Source organism: Microcaecilia unicolor, chromosome 7, assembly GCF_901765095.1.
Source record: "Microcaecilia unicolor chromosome 7, aMicUni1.1, whole genome shotgun sequence".
NCBI lineage: Eukaryota > Metazoa > Chordata > Amphibia > Gymnophiona > Siphonopidae > Microcaecilia > Microcaecilia unicolor.
Genome location: NC_044037.1, coordinates 111,810,995 through 111,826,930, shown reverse-complemented (window position 1 = coordinate 111,826,930; position 15,936 = coordinate 111,810,995). Strand labels below are relative to the sequence as shown.

Below are 15,936 nucleotides of genomic sequence, written 5' to 3'. Positions count from 1 at the left end.
CTCTCAGCTTCTTCTCCACTGCACTTTTCCCACAGCGACTGCAGTGCTCCCAACTGCCAGTAGAGGATGCTCCCAGCAAGAAGCCCTCAAAGGACCCCCCCCCCCCGGAACAAATCCATAGTGCAGTAGTTACAAGTTCAGACTATTAGTAGTGGGCGCTCCCAGAGATATGTTGTCAGTGCAACGTGGCTTCTGTGGCTGACACGAATCTACAATGCAGCAGTAAGCCCAGACTTCCGAAAGAGGGTGCTCACTCTCATGAGAACCCTGCAGGAACTATCTCCAACTCCATGGGATCCCTGCGGACATGGAGGGGATTCCCCCAGACTCCATAGGATTCCTGTAAATCCTGTTCCCGTGCAACTCTCCACCGCGGCAAACCTGGAGAGTTCCTATGGTACACTGGTTGAAAAATGTTGTAGAGTAATCAAATGTTTACATGGAAATCTGTTGAAAGGTGGCTCCAAAACAATTATGAATTGTTTTAATTCAAGAAAATGCCTTCTTCCTTAATGAAAGCTTTAACTCCCTAGAAACTTGTCTCTAGCCCAATTGTAAAATTTGGTGATTGCCTCCTTATTGTATAAAAATACAAAAGAAACTATCAAAGTAGGTCTCTTTTTTTTTTTTTTTTTTTTTTTTAATTTATTTCATCCATTGAAGATTCCCACGTAGATGAAACATCCAGTGAAGCCAGTCTTTCTCCAGATCTAATCCCTTGAGATAAATGATAAATTTTCTGTAAAGGTGGAGACACAGTTTCAAGATATCCCAAAATTATAATAAGAAACTTAAGAAACAAATCTTTCACAGACAAAAAGTCAGATTGTGGAAAGTTAAGAAACCTTAGATTCCGATTCCAGTTGTTCTCCAAATTCTCAATCATTCTTAAGAATAACGCTTTATCTTGAGAAATAGCAGTACTGTAGATTTTTTTGTCAGGTGTAAAGTTTTCCAATTTTTCAGGTCTAGAGATTTGTAAATTCACTTTCCACATCTTTCAAATTGTTCATAGAAAATAATGTAGTAGCAACAAATGAGGATCAAACCTTGTGAAGATTCTCTACTGCTGACCAGAGTGCCTCTAATGTTATCCCCAAAGGCTTTCCATAGGCTGGAGGGAACTACTATATTCTCCGTTTGTTCTTCATGGCTGGAACCTTTCAGATTATGGTCAATCTTGGTGTGTCTTTCCAAGCTTGACATTCCCACCCCCTTGGGCAACGGTGCGGGTTTGACTTGGCCAGGGATTGACTGTAACCCTTCTCACATCTTCAGGAATCGCCCTAGATGACTACTCTGAACACGACTGCTGCACGCTGAGAGCACCTGACTGTGGAAGGGGTTCAGGACCAAGAGGGCTAAGCGATAAATAGCTTGCTAAATTGGGACTGTTTCTCGACCCAACAGCAGCCCTTGCCAATTACAAGAGGAGCCAGAAAGTTAGTAATAGTGATTTGGCATTGAGAGACTGAAGGTAACGAGGGAGGAGGACCACCCTTTGCCTTACCCAGAAGCTGAGGCAAGTTTGAGTTTCAAGTTTATTAATATTTGATATACTGCCCTTCAAATATTATTTTCTAGGCAGTTTACAATGTAGAAATAAAGGAAATGTAAAGAAATACAATAAATTCAGCAAAGAAGGAAAAACTTGATAGCAGAGAGTAATAAAGCAGCTGCAGGAGACTGGGAGTCCATCATCGAGCATAAAGGCAAAGAACTATGGAGGAGGTATGCATTTTGAGATTTAAAAAACAAACAAACACTTTTAGACCTTATTTAAATCTTACAAAAGACTCCTCAAGCCGTAAAGCAGAGGGGAGGGCATTCCACAGAGTAAGGGCCTATTACACTAAAATACGAGAACGGGAAAAATTATGGTAGACGGTACAAAGGGAAGGGACTGTGAGGTTATTGGCCTGCGAGGAGCGGAGGGCCCTAGCTGGAGCATAAGATATAAGTAAGCAGGAAAGATATAAAGGAACGCCAGAATGAAAGGCTTTATGAACCAAAGTGAGCAGTTTAAAAGAGATTCTTGAGGTGACAGGTAACCAATCTTCTTTCATAAATGGTGTAACATGTTTGAAATGTTGGACGATTTGTAGACGAATTACTTGTTTGCGAGATCCGTAAAGCAGTGAGTTACATTAATCTAGCTGGGTCATTACAAATGAGTGGATTAAGATACGAAGAGCTGGTTTGTCAAAGAGATGACATACTGAGTGGATCTGTTTGAGTCTAAAAAATGTTTGACTAATGTTGCTCTACTACTACTACTTAGCATTTCTATAGCGCTGCTATGGTTACGCAGCGCTGTACAAGTTTAAACATGAGGAAGGACAGTCCCTGCTCAAGAGAGCTTACAATCTAAAGGTAACAAACTATGTATTGAGTGTAGTATCATGAGTGGGAAAGGTGGTTAGGCGCCAAAAGCAAGGGAGAAGAGATGGGCTTTGAGTAAGGACTTGAAAATGGGCAGGGAGGGCATGGCGTATGGGCTCGGGAAGTCTGTTCCAGGCATAAGGTGATGCGAGGCAAACTGTGCCTGGCAATTCAAAATCTCATCGAAAAGTATTCCTAAGACTCTAGAAATGACAAGGGTTATTGGTGTCCCTGCTAATAGAATTAGGGCATCTCCTGTGACCAAAAAACATGCTATGGGATTTAGGTCTATTCAGCTTAAGTTTATGGGTTTCCATGATATTGGACAGGTTTTGATTAAGAGTTGCAATTTAAGCCGGGTCATCATTCATAATACTGGTCAGAATTTGAATGTTATCAGCATAAACAAAAGGTATCAGGCCAAGAGACTGAAAGTATAAGGAGAGAGGGGGTAGAAGATACTGAAATGGGTCAGGTCCAGAAAGGGATCCTTGTTGAACATCAGAGGTGACTGTGTAGGGTCTAGATATGGCATTATGTGGCATTGTGCTAATGAATTGAATTGTGTCTGTCTGAAAGATAAGAACAAAACCATTCTAAGGCAGTACCTCTAATCCCTACATCATGTAGTCTATTTAGAAGTAAGGAATGGTCCACCATTTGAATGCTGATATTAGGTCCAGTGAGATGAGAAGAGGGGTTTTACCTTGGTCACAAGCATGATAAATATAAGCTTTAACTCCCAGAAGGGTGTCTTGGTGCTATGGAGTTTTATGAATCCAATTTTATTGGGGTAAAGTGAGCTGATTTTCTCCAAATGATCTTAAGACTAAATGTTCTATGGTCTTGGTGACAAAAGGAACCTGAGCAATAGAGCAAGTAGCCAGATCCCTTTAGGGTCTTTGATTTTGGGAAAAATAGAGACCTGTTTCCACTGAGTAGGGAAAAAAAAGTTGAGGCTTTGAGCTATCATCGATTGGAGATTAATATGATTACTTTAATCTTTAAACCTTTGTAGTTTCAATAACAGTAATATATACATCTGCCACATTTAAAGTGGCCCTTTGATTCCTGATTTTGAATTTTTGGGTTACTTACCATCTCCCCTAAATTACGTCCTCTACAAAAAGCAGACATCGGTGGATCCCGAAGGGGTTGATGGACAGCCAAGACATGCCAGTATTTTAATATTATAGACTATATAGCTTTAGTTTGCAAAGAAAAAGGTAATACACACACCAAAGCATCCCCTTTGAACTTTTAGAGGAATAAAGTAATCACTCACGATTTGCAAATAAAGCTCGCCTGTATGCCCTTTTTTCAACCGCTGTGGGGTAACCCCTTTGAGCAAAACGGGCAGACATCCCTGTTGCTTGCTGTTTAAAGTGGTCCATGGTGGAGCATACTCTTTTTAACTGTAAAAACTGACCTGCCGGAATGTTGTCCCTCTTTGGTTTGTGATGGAAACTAGTGTAGTGGAGAATGGTGTTACGATCAGTTTTTTTTTACGGAAAACCAAGGTCTCAAAAGTACCCCCCCCCCCCCCCCCCCCGTCAGAACTATATCAATATCCAAAAAATTAATATGTGTAGAATGTCAGCCTCAAACTGGATATTGTTATCAACCATATTCAGGTACTGGGCAGAATACCCAAGTTCCCCTTCTTTACCCTGCCAAACTAATACATCATCATCTATACACTGTTTCCACGATTTTATATAATCAGCATTGGGCAAGAAGAACATATCCAGTCACGTTAAGGGTGGTAATGTGTTCGATTGGTAGCTCATGAACATTAGTAATCTTATATATGTTTTGATTTATGTCTTCATGTAACTAGTGTTTTCACTGTGAATTGTATATTATTTGACATTAATATTCTAGTCCATAGGTGTAATTCATGTAGATTTGTATAAACAGCAGTATAGTGATTGCTGCGTTCCGCTATTCCTTTTTGTTTTGGGTTTATGGCATTTGAATTAAAGTAATCATATTAATTGAATGTGATATATAATGTAAGGGGTTATAATTTAAAATGTTATTTTTAGCATTAAATTTTAACTGCCAGACCTTTGTGACTATTCTTCTGATGTTTGGAGATCTCTTCTCATAGATTTTATTCCTTCCAGGGTATCCACTGTATTGGCTATCTTTGTCATCTGCAAAAAGCCAGACTTGTCCTTTTAACCTTTCAGCAATGTCTCTCACAAATATATTAAACAGAATAGACCCCAGCACCGACCCCTGAGGCACTCCACTGCTCTCCTTTCCTCTGAACAGATTCCATATACCACCAGTCCCCTCTCATCTTGATAACCACTTACAATCTGCCTATACATCCTGTTTTGCATTTATTACTCACTCACTACAGAACTCCATACCTATTGAACTACGTTTGGAACTTTCTTTCCAAAAATTTAAGACAATGCTCAAGACATAGCTATTCTCAAAGGTATTTCCTGCCTGATATGATAATTATTATCCTGTTCTTTTTCATCATTGTTAGAAAGCCTCACAAAGCCCATGCACACACTTTTACACATCCTACCCTCCTTATGTATCTTATAATATGCATATTGATAATTAGAATCTGTACTCTTAATTAATTTTACTTAATTATTTGTAACTTGGGCATCCTTTTGTTTGTTCTTGTTTCTGACCCTATTTAATTTTGTATGTAAAACATTTAGATAATAGTTTTCATTTGCAGCATATCAAATAAATTGAAATGTATTGTTTTTGACTCTGTTTATACCATTGCTTTGGGGAAGGTATATTTTTAAGTTCTCCTTTGACTTGGTGAAATTGGGAAGAAAATAATTCATAGCTTAGCTAGGGTGCTCTTGCAATGCTGCTCCTGCATTGTTCAAGTTTATTTGTGACACACTACTCTTCACTGAATAAAACTTCAAAATGACTGTTTTCCACTCTTCAACCAAGCCAGCTAGGCTTTTACATCCTGTTTTTACATTCTCTTTCCCCTTGAGGTAGTGCTACCAGATCTTTAGTCCCAGAGGTAGCTTCTGCATTGAAACAATTTATTGTTGGAGTTGGTTACCTGTCTTGATATTTCTTCTTTCCTTCCTTTTTTGTGTGTTAGGATGAAAAATTGATCAGATCTTTCTTGGATAAGACTCTGACTTCACGACTGGGGATCCGGATGCTGGCAACACATCACCTCTCTCTGCATGAGGACAAGGTATTGATTGACCAAGACTGTGTTTTTGTGTGTAACTTAATGTTACCATTGATGGGAAGGAGGTTTAATCCCAGCTCTGCTGCTGCCACCTTGAGCTAGCTGAGGCTGCTGTTTCCTCCTTTACAGGAAGGCTAGATAGATAAGCATTGCTCACGCAGTAGCATCTGATCTGGTCCTTCATGAACTGGAAAAAAAAGGCGGCAGTAGCAGGATAAAGAACACCTTTGGGAGTCAAACTGCAATGTGTTTGCTTAATATTTTTTTTCTTTTTAAAAACTGTTTCATTAAAACCTTCAGCAAGCGTGTTGGGGGAGAGGATTGGCATATCAACATATCTTGAAGTAAACATTCCATTACATTAAAACACTTATTCCGCAGTTACTTGTTTTACAGAGGATCGCAATCAATCACTAGGCATCCCTAGTAAAAAATTCCAATAGCATCAATTAAATTATGTTAAAAATCAACCTCATTGTTGTAGACATAATATAATCTTCAGTTAACTTATCCAGTCAAAATTTGTCTAACACAAACTTTTGAAACAGGAAGTCTTCAGTTCTTTTCTAAACGTCATGCATTCCAAATTAAAGGTGCTTGATAAGCTAATGATGAGGCTAACTGTTTAAAAAAATTTCACATTTTTAATATCCGGAAATTGTAACATAAATAACTGTCACAGAGAATAAACTCTTGAACTATGAGCAAGTTGAATAAATGTCAACAAATACTACTACTTGACATTTCTAAAGCGCTACTAGGGTTACGCAGCGCTGTACAATTTAACATAGAAGGACAGTCCCTGCTCAAAGGAGCTTACAATCTAAAGGACAAATGCACAGTCAGTCAAATAGGGGCAGTCTAGATTTCCTGAAAGGTATAAAGGTTAGGTGCCGAAAGCAACATTGAAGAGGTGGGCTTTGAGCAAGGATTACATAAACAAAAAAGCAACACTGGGCCTTCAGGATTGAGATGATCAAATATTAAATGGCATTGCCATACAAAAATTTATAAACCAATGTAGCTAATTTAAACTACATTCAAACCCCAACCAGCAACCAGTGAAGCTTACAATAAAGAGGGGTCACATTCTCAAATGTTGAAACTGCATAAATAAACGAACCGCAGTGTTTTGCACTGTTTGCAATTTTTTTCCAAAGAGAGGCAGAACAACCCAAATATGCTATATTATGGTAATCCAAACTTGACAAGATAAGAATTTGCACTAGAAGACGAAAAACAGAACTTTCGAACAATTTCCTAATATGTCTTAATTTCTGCAGCATTAAAAGAGTTTCTAACCAATAAACTGATCTGATTTTCCATAGTAAACATACTATCAACGTGAACTCCCAGTACCCAAACATGTCTCAAATTTGTATGCCTTGTCATCAAGCAGATGCAGCCATTACAGATGGGTTGTGTCCATCAACCAGCAGAGGGAGATAGAGAGCACACTTTTTTCAGTGCCTCATACCAGCTTGCTCCACTGCCTCTCTTCAGTATTCTTTATCTCCCCTAGCAGAGTGGCTGCAGCTTCTTCGAGCTCCATCTAAAATCTGCCTGAAGGTTGCTCCTGTGCTTTTGCCAGTTGTTAGCAGGGGTGTTGGAGGCTATAGCAGCTTCACTTTAAAGGCACATAGGTTCGCCCTTTCCCTGCCTTACCCATACCTCCGTGGATGTGGACACATTGCTTAGCTTTCCCTGTCCTTCCCCACCAACAGTGGATGCAGGCACATAGGTTCGCCCTTTCCCAGCCTTTCCCACTCACCTGAGCCTCCGGAGTTCTATTTACCTCTGCTTTCCTTACAGCATTAAAAAAAAAAAAAAAAAAAGTTGCGTCGCGCTTTGGCGCTTAGACGCTGGAACAGAGGTTTTTCCTTGCCTTTTTCTATGGGACCGGAGCTGTGATACTCGGTCCAGTGAGGTAAGAGTGTTTTCTGACTCCTCCGGGGTGGGCCCGCGATCGGGGCGATTTTGCTGCGAACCGCCGTTTTCGGCGATGGCTGCGGAGACAGTAAAGCGCTGTTCCAAGTGTGGCAAGCGCAGATCAGCAGCGGGGCTCTGTAAATCGTGCTGTACAGACGTTAGAGCCGTCCCGAGCATGGCGAGCGACGATTCTTCACGCTCTGAGGTGGCAGCGGACGCCATTTTGAATTTACCACATGGCGCGACCTCCGCTGAGACGGAGAGTCCTGAGCCCGGGGGGAGGCCTCGGAGTGAGGCTGATATGGGAGCTACTAGCCCCGGCAGAAATCCGGGTGCCCAGGGTGAGTTTTTCTCCCCTGATTTTGTCTTATTAATGCATAAAGCATACGTGCTTAAAAGAGCTCTCCCACAAAGCCCAGCATGGTCCTCTTCTAATGCCCCCCCCCCCCCCCCCCCCCGGTGGATTCTAGCCTGGGTATGCCCTCTGAGGTGTTATTCCCTGATAATTGGCAGAATATGAAGCGCAGAAGGGCTCATTCCCCTTCAGAGAGTGCTGCACCTCCATTCCCCCCCCCCCCCCCCCCCCCCCCGTGGTCGGGCTGTGAGGGTTCGGAGGACTCTGGCAGGCCTTCATGGTCTGAGGAGCCAGAGTCTGGTGCAGAAGTGACTCAGGATCTGGACGATCCCTCTGCGGTGAGGAGTTTTCACCGTGATGAGCTGCCAGCGCTTATTTCTGATGCCCTGCAGGCTCTCTCTATTGAGGACCATGCCAGTGGCACAGCCTCCTCTGTGAATCCTAGGATGGCTAGTACCAAAAAGCCTGCTCGAGCCTTTCCTTTGCATCCAAGAGCTTCTTTCGGCTCAATGGGCTGACCCAGAGGGACCTTTGAAAGTTTCCAGGGCTATGGGGAATTATACCCTCTGAGTGAGGAGCATATGGCTCGCTTCGCTATGCCTAAAGTGGATGCCCTAGTCACAGCTGTGACAAAGAGAACTACCCTCCCTGTTGAAGGAGGTGTTGCCCTGAAGGATATTCAAGACCGTAGACTGGAATCAGCACTTAAACGGTCATTTGAAATTGCAGGTCTCACTATTCGGGCATCTGCATGCAGTTGTTATGCTGCTAGAGCCTGCCTGGGTTGGTTGCAACAGGCAGTGGAACAGCCCGGTGATGGAGCGGAGCCCTTTTCAGATGTGGCTCCGCGGATGGAGTCAGCCTTGTCCTTTCTTGCTGACGCCCTTTATGATATTGTCAGAGCTTCGGCTAAACACATGGCAGTAGCAGTGGCGGCTCGCCGTCTTCTTTGGCTACGGCATTGGGCGGCGGACATGGCCTCTAAGCAAAGGTTGGTGAAGTTGCCCTTTCAAGGCCTTCACCTGTTTGGTGAGGAGTTGGAGAAAATTGTGAAGGGCCTGGGTGAGGCTAAACCCCAGCGCTTGCCTGAAGATAGGCCTCGGCCTTTCTCTAAGGGTGCGGCAGTCCACTCCTCTTAACAGACCTCGCTTCCGTGAAGCTCGAAGGTACCGTCTGGGGCGTTCTGCTGGGTTCACTTCTCGTGCCCAGTTTCAGCAGAGGAACTCCTTTCGCTCGGACAAACGTTCCACCGCCACTGGCTCAAGGCCTGGAATTCAAGGGCGACCCTCTCAATGATGGTGCGCCGGCCCTCTCCTCGAGTCCTGTCATCGGAGGACGTCTTTTCCTCTTTGCCGAGGAGTAGGCCAACATTTCCTCAGATCAGTGGGTCTTGGACCTGATCAGAGACGGTTACAGAATAGAATTCGACTCCCCTGTAAGAGACGTGTTTGTGGAGTCCCGATGCGGTTCTGCCGCCAAACGGGCGGCGGTAGAAGAGACTTTACAAGGTCTCATTCAGATAGGGGCTGTGTCCCCGGTACCTCCCGCCGAACACGGCTGCGGCCGCTACTCCATCTATTTTGTGGTGCCGTGAAAAGGAGGGTCTTTTCGCCCTATTCTGGACTTAAAAGAATTAAACAAGTCCCTGAGAGTGCGGCATTTTCACATGGAAACCCTGCGCTCCGTCATTGCGGCGGTACAGCCAGGAGAGTTTCTCACGACTCTGGACCTGAAAGAAGCTTACTTGCACATTCCAATTTGGCCCCCGCACCAGATGTTTCTGAGATTTGCGGTGATGGGAAAGCATTTCCAGTTCCGGGCTTTGCCTTTTGGCCTCACCACAGCTCCCCGCACCTTTTCGAAGGTTATGGTGGTAGTAGCTGCCTTTCTAAGGCGAGAGGGTATTCGGGTTCTCCCGTACCTGGACGACTGGCTCATTCGAGCAAACTCTGCTGCAGAGAGTCAGCATGTAACAGCCAGAGTGGTCTCAGTACTTCGATCTCTGGGCTGGGTTGTCAATTTGGCCATAAGTCACCTGACCCCCTCGCAGTCTCTAGAATATTTGGGGGCCAGGTTCGACACAGCCTCAGGGTATGTGTACCTACCCGAGCAAAGGCGGTGCAAGCTTCAGAATCAGGTCCGTCTGCTCCTGAGGATGCCCCGCCCGCGAGCTTGGGACATTGTCCAGCTGCTTGGATCGATGACGGCCACCATGGAACTGGTGCCCTGGGCGAGAGCGCACCTGAGACCTCTACAGTTTGCTCTACTCCAAAGATGGTCTCCAGTATCTCAGGATTATCAATGCAGACTCTCTTGGCTCCCTGTGGCCCGACTCAGCATGGAGTGGTGGCTCTCAAACAGCATGCTGCGGCGAGGAATGCCGCTGGCGCTCCCCGATTGGTGCCTAGTGGTGACAGATGCCAGTCTGAAAGGCTGGGGTGCACATTGCATGGGGAAGCATGCCCAGGGTCTATGGATACCCGAGGAGTCGGAGTGGTCCATCAACCGCCTAGAGTTGAAAGCGGTGTTTCAGGCGCTTCTGGCCTTTCAAGTGACCCTGGAAGGATTGGCTGTCAGAGTGATGTCGGACAACACGACAGCAGTGGCCTACATAAATCGACAAGGCGGCACTCAGTGCAGAGCTCTAACCACGCAGGCCAAACAAATTTGCCACTGGGCCGAGCTGCATCTACAGTTTCTGTCGGCAGCTCACATTGCAGGTCAGAGCAACGTGCAAGCCGATTATCTAAGCAGGCATCAGATCGATCCAGCGGAGTGGGAACTTGCAGACGAAGTGTTCCTGCAGATATGTGCCAAGTGGGGCAAGCCCGTGATGGATCTAATGGCGACAAGCACCAATGCCAAAGTCCCGTGCTTCTTCAGCAGACGGAGAGATCCTCGTGCAGCAGGGTTGGATGCCTTGGCTCAACCCTGGCCTCCATCTCTCTGGGCAAAGTTACATATGCCCTCCAAATATCTAGCTTTCCCAACCTTGAATCTGCTCATGGCAGTTCGGTAGAGACTCAGCCGTAGCTAAGTCTGTAATTAAAGAGGAACCCAGTTTTAATTAGTTAAAGAGATATAGTTTATTAGTATTAATTAGCATTGATACATTACCCAATAATGAGGATACCAGCAATTCAGTCAATCATACAGTGGAACAGAATCACATGATACACCAGCTCTCGGTGGTGCTCTGTCTTTCTCCTCCATCTGCATCTGCCTCTGCATTTATATCTGCATCTTACACCTCTCGGGGTGCTTCCTTTATACTGTCTCAACCCAATGGATTCCAATGGGATCCAGCTTTGTCAGCAGAACTTGCTACCCTTATCAGTTGATAAGGAACCGATAAGGGTGACTTCATTGGGTCCCAGGTTTTAACTATACACAAAAGGGGTGCAAAGCACAGCTGGCGAGATGACTTCATCGGTCACTCTGCTCTTCTCAGCTATTCTGAGCTCCCCCCTCCCTCTGAGTACTCTCTAACTACGTACATCTACCCCTTTATCTACTTTCATTAACCCAAAACATCTTTCATGACTCTTCACGGATGCCAGTCCCAGGCATGTTTACAAGAGCAAAGGACCCCCTCCTGTGCCAGCTCCCTGAGAACTCAGTTCAGCTTGTGCTGCAGAAAAATGTATTTTGTATCCGAGATGACTTTGGATTTTTAGAGAAGCCTAGCTCTTATTATGAGCCATTTGCTTGTAGAGGCCTAGCTCTTTAGCCTGAGCCATTGACCTGTATTTTACTGAGAGCAAGGGCGGCCATATATATACATTTCCCCTCTTGCCGGACCTCTAAAAAGGCCGGCACACCTGACTATGGGTGTGGCCATCTTTTCCAGAGGGCTCATAGAGTCCTGTGTGGGGGGGAAGATATATATCTAAAGTGGGAGGGACTCTCTATCAAGACAAGGGACTGAGGCCGTAGTGAAAGTCAAGCTTCCAGTACATAGGTATATGCTACGTAAAACTTCTATGCTGTTTCCCTCTTAAGGTAAACCACCCAAAAAAAACCTAACTATGTATTCAACAGCTACTCCTTTGGAACAGGTAAAACCTGGGAATATGAGAAGTCACAAGCCTAGGTATCATACAAAGGAATCAATGAGGTTGAGTGTATGACTGCAACAAGCTAATATTATTACTACAACAGTAATCAGTCAGTAGTCATGTTCTGAGTGTTTATTGCTCAAATTGGAAATAACAAGGCAGCTATATTTCATTTAAGATTGCTAGGAGTGTAAATATCTGTTATACAAAAGAAATCTATTGACATTAATGACTATTGCAAATTCATGAGTCTTATAATGATGAATATTGCAAATGACTTAACCCTAATAGGCCAAAAATATATATATGAAGGCCATGTTAACCACTAATGGTTTGAAAAGTACATAGAAGCATACGATCCTTCTTCTGTTCCAGCAACATTACATAAGTAATGCCATACTGGGAAAAGACCAAGGGTCCATCGAGCCCAGCATCTTGTCCACGACAGCGGCCAATCCAGGCCAAGGGCACCTGGCAAGCTTCCCAAACGTACAAACATTCTATACATGTTATTCCTGGGATTTTGGATTTTTCCAAGTCCGTTTAGTAGCGGTTTATGGACTTGTCCTTTAGGAAACCGTCAACCCCTTTTTAAACTCTGCTAAGCTAACCGCCTTCACCACATTTTCCGGCAATGAATTCCAGAGTTTAATTACATGTTGGGTGAAGAAAAATTTTCTCTGATTTGTTTTAAATTTACTACACTGCAGTTTAATCGCATGCCCCCTAGTCCTAGTATTTTTGGAAAGCGTGAACAGACGCTTCACATCCACCTGTTCCACTCCACTCATTATTTTATATACCTCTATCATGTCTCCCCTCAGCTGTCTGTTCTCCAAGCTGAATAGCCCTAGCCTCCTTAGTCTTTCTTCATAGGGAAGTCGTCCCATCCCCGCTATCATTTGTCGCCCTTCGCTGCACCTTTTCCAATTGTACTATATCTTTTTTGAGATGCGGCGACCAGAATTGAACACAATACTCAAGGTGCGGTCGCACCATGGAGCGAATACAACGGCATTATAACATCCTCACACCTGTTTTCCATACCTTTCCTAATAATACCCAACATTCTATTCGCTTTCCTAGCCGCAGCAGCACACTGAGCAGAAGGTTTCAGTGTGTTATCGACGACGACACCCAGATCCCTTTCTTGGTCCTTAACTCCTAACGTGGAACCTTGCATGACGTAGCTATAATTCGGGTTCTTTTTCCCACATGCATCACCTTGCACTTGCTCACATTAAACGTCATCTGCCATTTAGCCTCCCAGTCTTGTAAGGTCCTCTTGTAATTTTTCACAATCCTGTCGCGAGTTAACGACTTTGAATAACTTTGTGTCATCAGCAAATTTAATTACCTCGCTAGTTACTCCCATCTCTAAATCATTTACAAATATATTAAAAAGCAGCGGTCCTAGCACAGACCCCTGAGGAACCCCACTAACTACCCTTCTCCATTGTGAATACTGCCCATTTAACCCCACTCTCTGTTTCCTATCCTTCAACCAGTTTTTAATCCACAATAGGACATTTCCTCCTATCCCATGACCCTCCAATTTCCTCTGTAGCCTTTCATGAGGTACCTTGTCAAACGCCTTTTGAAAATCCAGATACACAATATCAACCGGCTCCCCTTTGTCCACATGTTTGTTTACTCCTTCAAAGAATTGAAGTAAATTGGTCAGGCAAGATTTCCCCACACAAAAGCCGTGCTGACTCGGTCTCAGTAATCCATGTCCTCGGATGTGCTCTGTAATTTTGTTTTTAATAATAGCCTCTACCATTTTCCCCGGCACCGACGTCAGACTCACCGGTCTATAATTTCCCGGATCTCCCCTGGAGCCTTTTTTAAAAATGGGCGTTACATTGGCCACCCTCCAATCTTCCGGTACCACGCTCGATTTTAAGGATAAGTTGCATATCACTAGCAGTAGCTCCGCAAGCTCATTTTTCAGTTCTATCAGTACTCTAGGATGAATACCATCCGGTCCAGGAGAGATGAGGAGGAGGAGGCGAGGGGGATGCATCAAAATAATAAAAATAAATATTTTGTTTCATGCAAGTCTCTCATTTGTTTAAACATAAATAAATGGGCTATAGGCCCCCTAGTTCAGCCCATTGGGTTTCTTATATTTTTTTCTTGTGATGACTTTTCCTGTGCCAAAACTGATAACTCTTATCTCTTCTTTCTGATTGTAAGCTCTTACAATTTCTTAGATTGTAAACTCCTTGAGCAGGGACTGTCCCTCTATGTCAAATTGTACAGCGCTGCGTAACCCTAGTAGCGCTTTAGAAATGTTAAGTAGTAGTAGTAGTAGTAGTAGTAGTAGTAGTAATAAAATGAGCTCATTGTGAACACTATCCACTCTAAAAGGTTGCTTTATAGCTGTATAAGAGGAACTGTGATATTGCATAAATTGTGATTGTGTTCCTAATCATGCATTCAAAGGTTACGTAATTCTTTCAAGAAAGCCATTTAATCATTTAAATTATTAGTGGAATATAACCACAAACGCATAGTATAGTTGCATTTTCAATATAAGTACATAAGTACATAAGTAATGCCATACTGGGAAAAGACCAAGGGTCCATCGAGCCCAGCACCTTGTCCACGACAGCGGCCAATCCAAGCCAAGGGCACCTGGCAGCTTCCCAAACGTACAAACATTCTATACATGTTATTCCTGGGATTTTGGATTTTTCCAAGCCCGTTTAGTAGCAGTTTATGGACTTGTCCTTTAGGAAACCGTCCAACCCCTTTTTAAACTCTGCTAAGCTAACCGCCTTCACCACATTTTCCGGCAATGAATTCCAGAGTTTAATTACATGTTGGGTGAAGAAAAATTTTCTCTGATTTGTTTTAAATTTACTACACTGCAGTTTAATCGCATGCCCCCTAGTCCTAGTATTTTTGGAAAGCGTGAACAGACGCTCCACATCCACCTGTTCCACTCCACTCATTATTTTATATACCTCTATCATGTCTCCCCTCAGCTGTCTCTTCTCCAAGCTGAATAGCCCTAGCCTCCTTAGTCTTTCTTCATAGGGAAGTCGTCCCATCCCCGCTATCATTTGTCGCCCTTCGCTGCACCTTTTCCAATTGTACTATATCTTTCTTGAGATGCGGCGACCAGAATTGAACACAATACTCAAGGTGCGGTCGCACCATGGAGCGAAAACAACGGCATTATAACATCCTCACACCTGTTTTCCATACCTTTCCTAATAATACCCAACATTCTATTCGCTTTCCTAGCTGCAGCAGCACACTGAGCAGAAGGTTTCAGTGTGTTATCGACGACGACACCCAGATCCCTTTCTTGGTCCTTAACTCCTAACGTGGAACCTTGCATGACGTAGCTATAATTCGGGTTCTTTTTCCCACATGCATCACCTTGCACTTGCTCACATTAAACGTCATCTGCCATTTAGCCTCCCAGTCTTGTAAGGTCCTCTTGTAATTTTTCACAATCCTGTCGCGAGTTAACGACTTTGAATAACTTTGTGTCATCAGCAAATTTAATTACCTCGCTAGTTACTCCCATCTCTAAATCATTTACAAATATATTAAAAAGCAGCGGTCCTAGCACAGACCCCTGAGGAACCCCACTAACTACCCTTCTCCATTGTGAATACTGCCCATTTAACCCCACTCTTTGTTTCCTATCCTTCAACCAGTTTTTAATCCACAATAGGACATTTCCTCCTATCCCATGACCCTCCAATTTCCTCTGTAGCCTTTCATGAGGTACCTTGTCAAACGCCTTTTGAAAATCCAGATACACAATATCAACCGGCTCCCCTTTGTCCACATGTTTGTTTACTCCTTCAAAGGAAGTAAATTGGTCAGGCAAGATTTCCCCACACAAAAGCCGTGCTGACTCGGTCTCAGTAATCCATGTCCTCGGATGTGCTCTGTAATTTTGTTTTTAATAATAGCCTCTACCATTTTCCCCGGCACCGACGTCAGACTCACCGGTCTATAATTTCCCCGGATCTCCCCTGGAGCCTTTTTTA

The 15,936-nt window shown here is 43.8% G+C and overlaps 1 protein-coding gene across 1 annotated transcript in view; it reads left to right on the top strand.

The window, feature by feature from the left end:
* LOC115475067 (3-methyl-2-oxobutanoate dehydrogenase [lipoamide] kinase, mitochondrial-like) overlaps positions 1 to 15,936 on the top strand; it is a 150,315-nt gene that overhangs the window by 104,520 nt on the left and 29,859 nt on the right. The window contains exon 9 of the mRNA XM_030210807.1: positions 5,483 to 5,581. Coding sequence (XP_030066667.1) covers positions 5,483 to 5,581 — 99 coding nt within the window. The remainder of the gene's footprint in view (positions 1 to 5,482; positions 5,582 to 15,936) is intronic.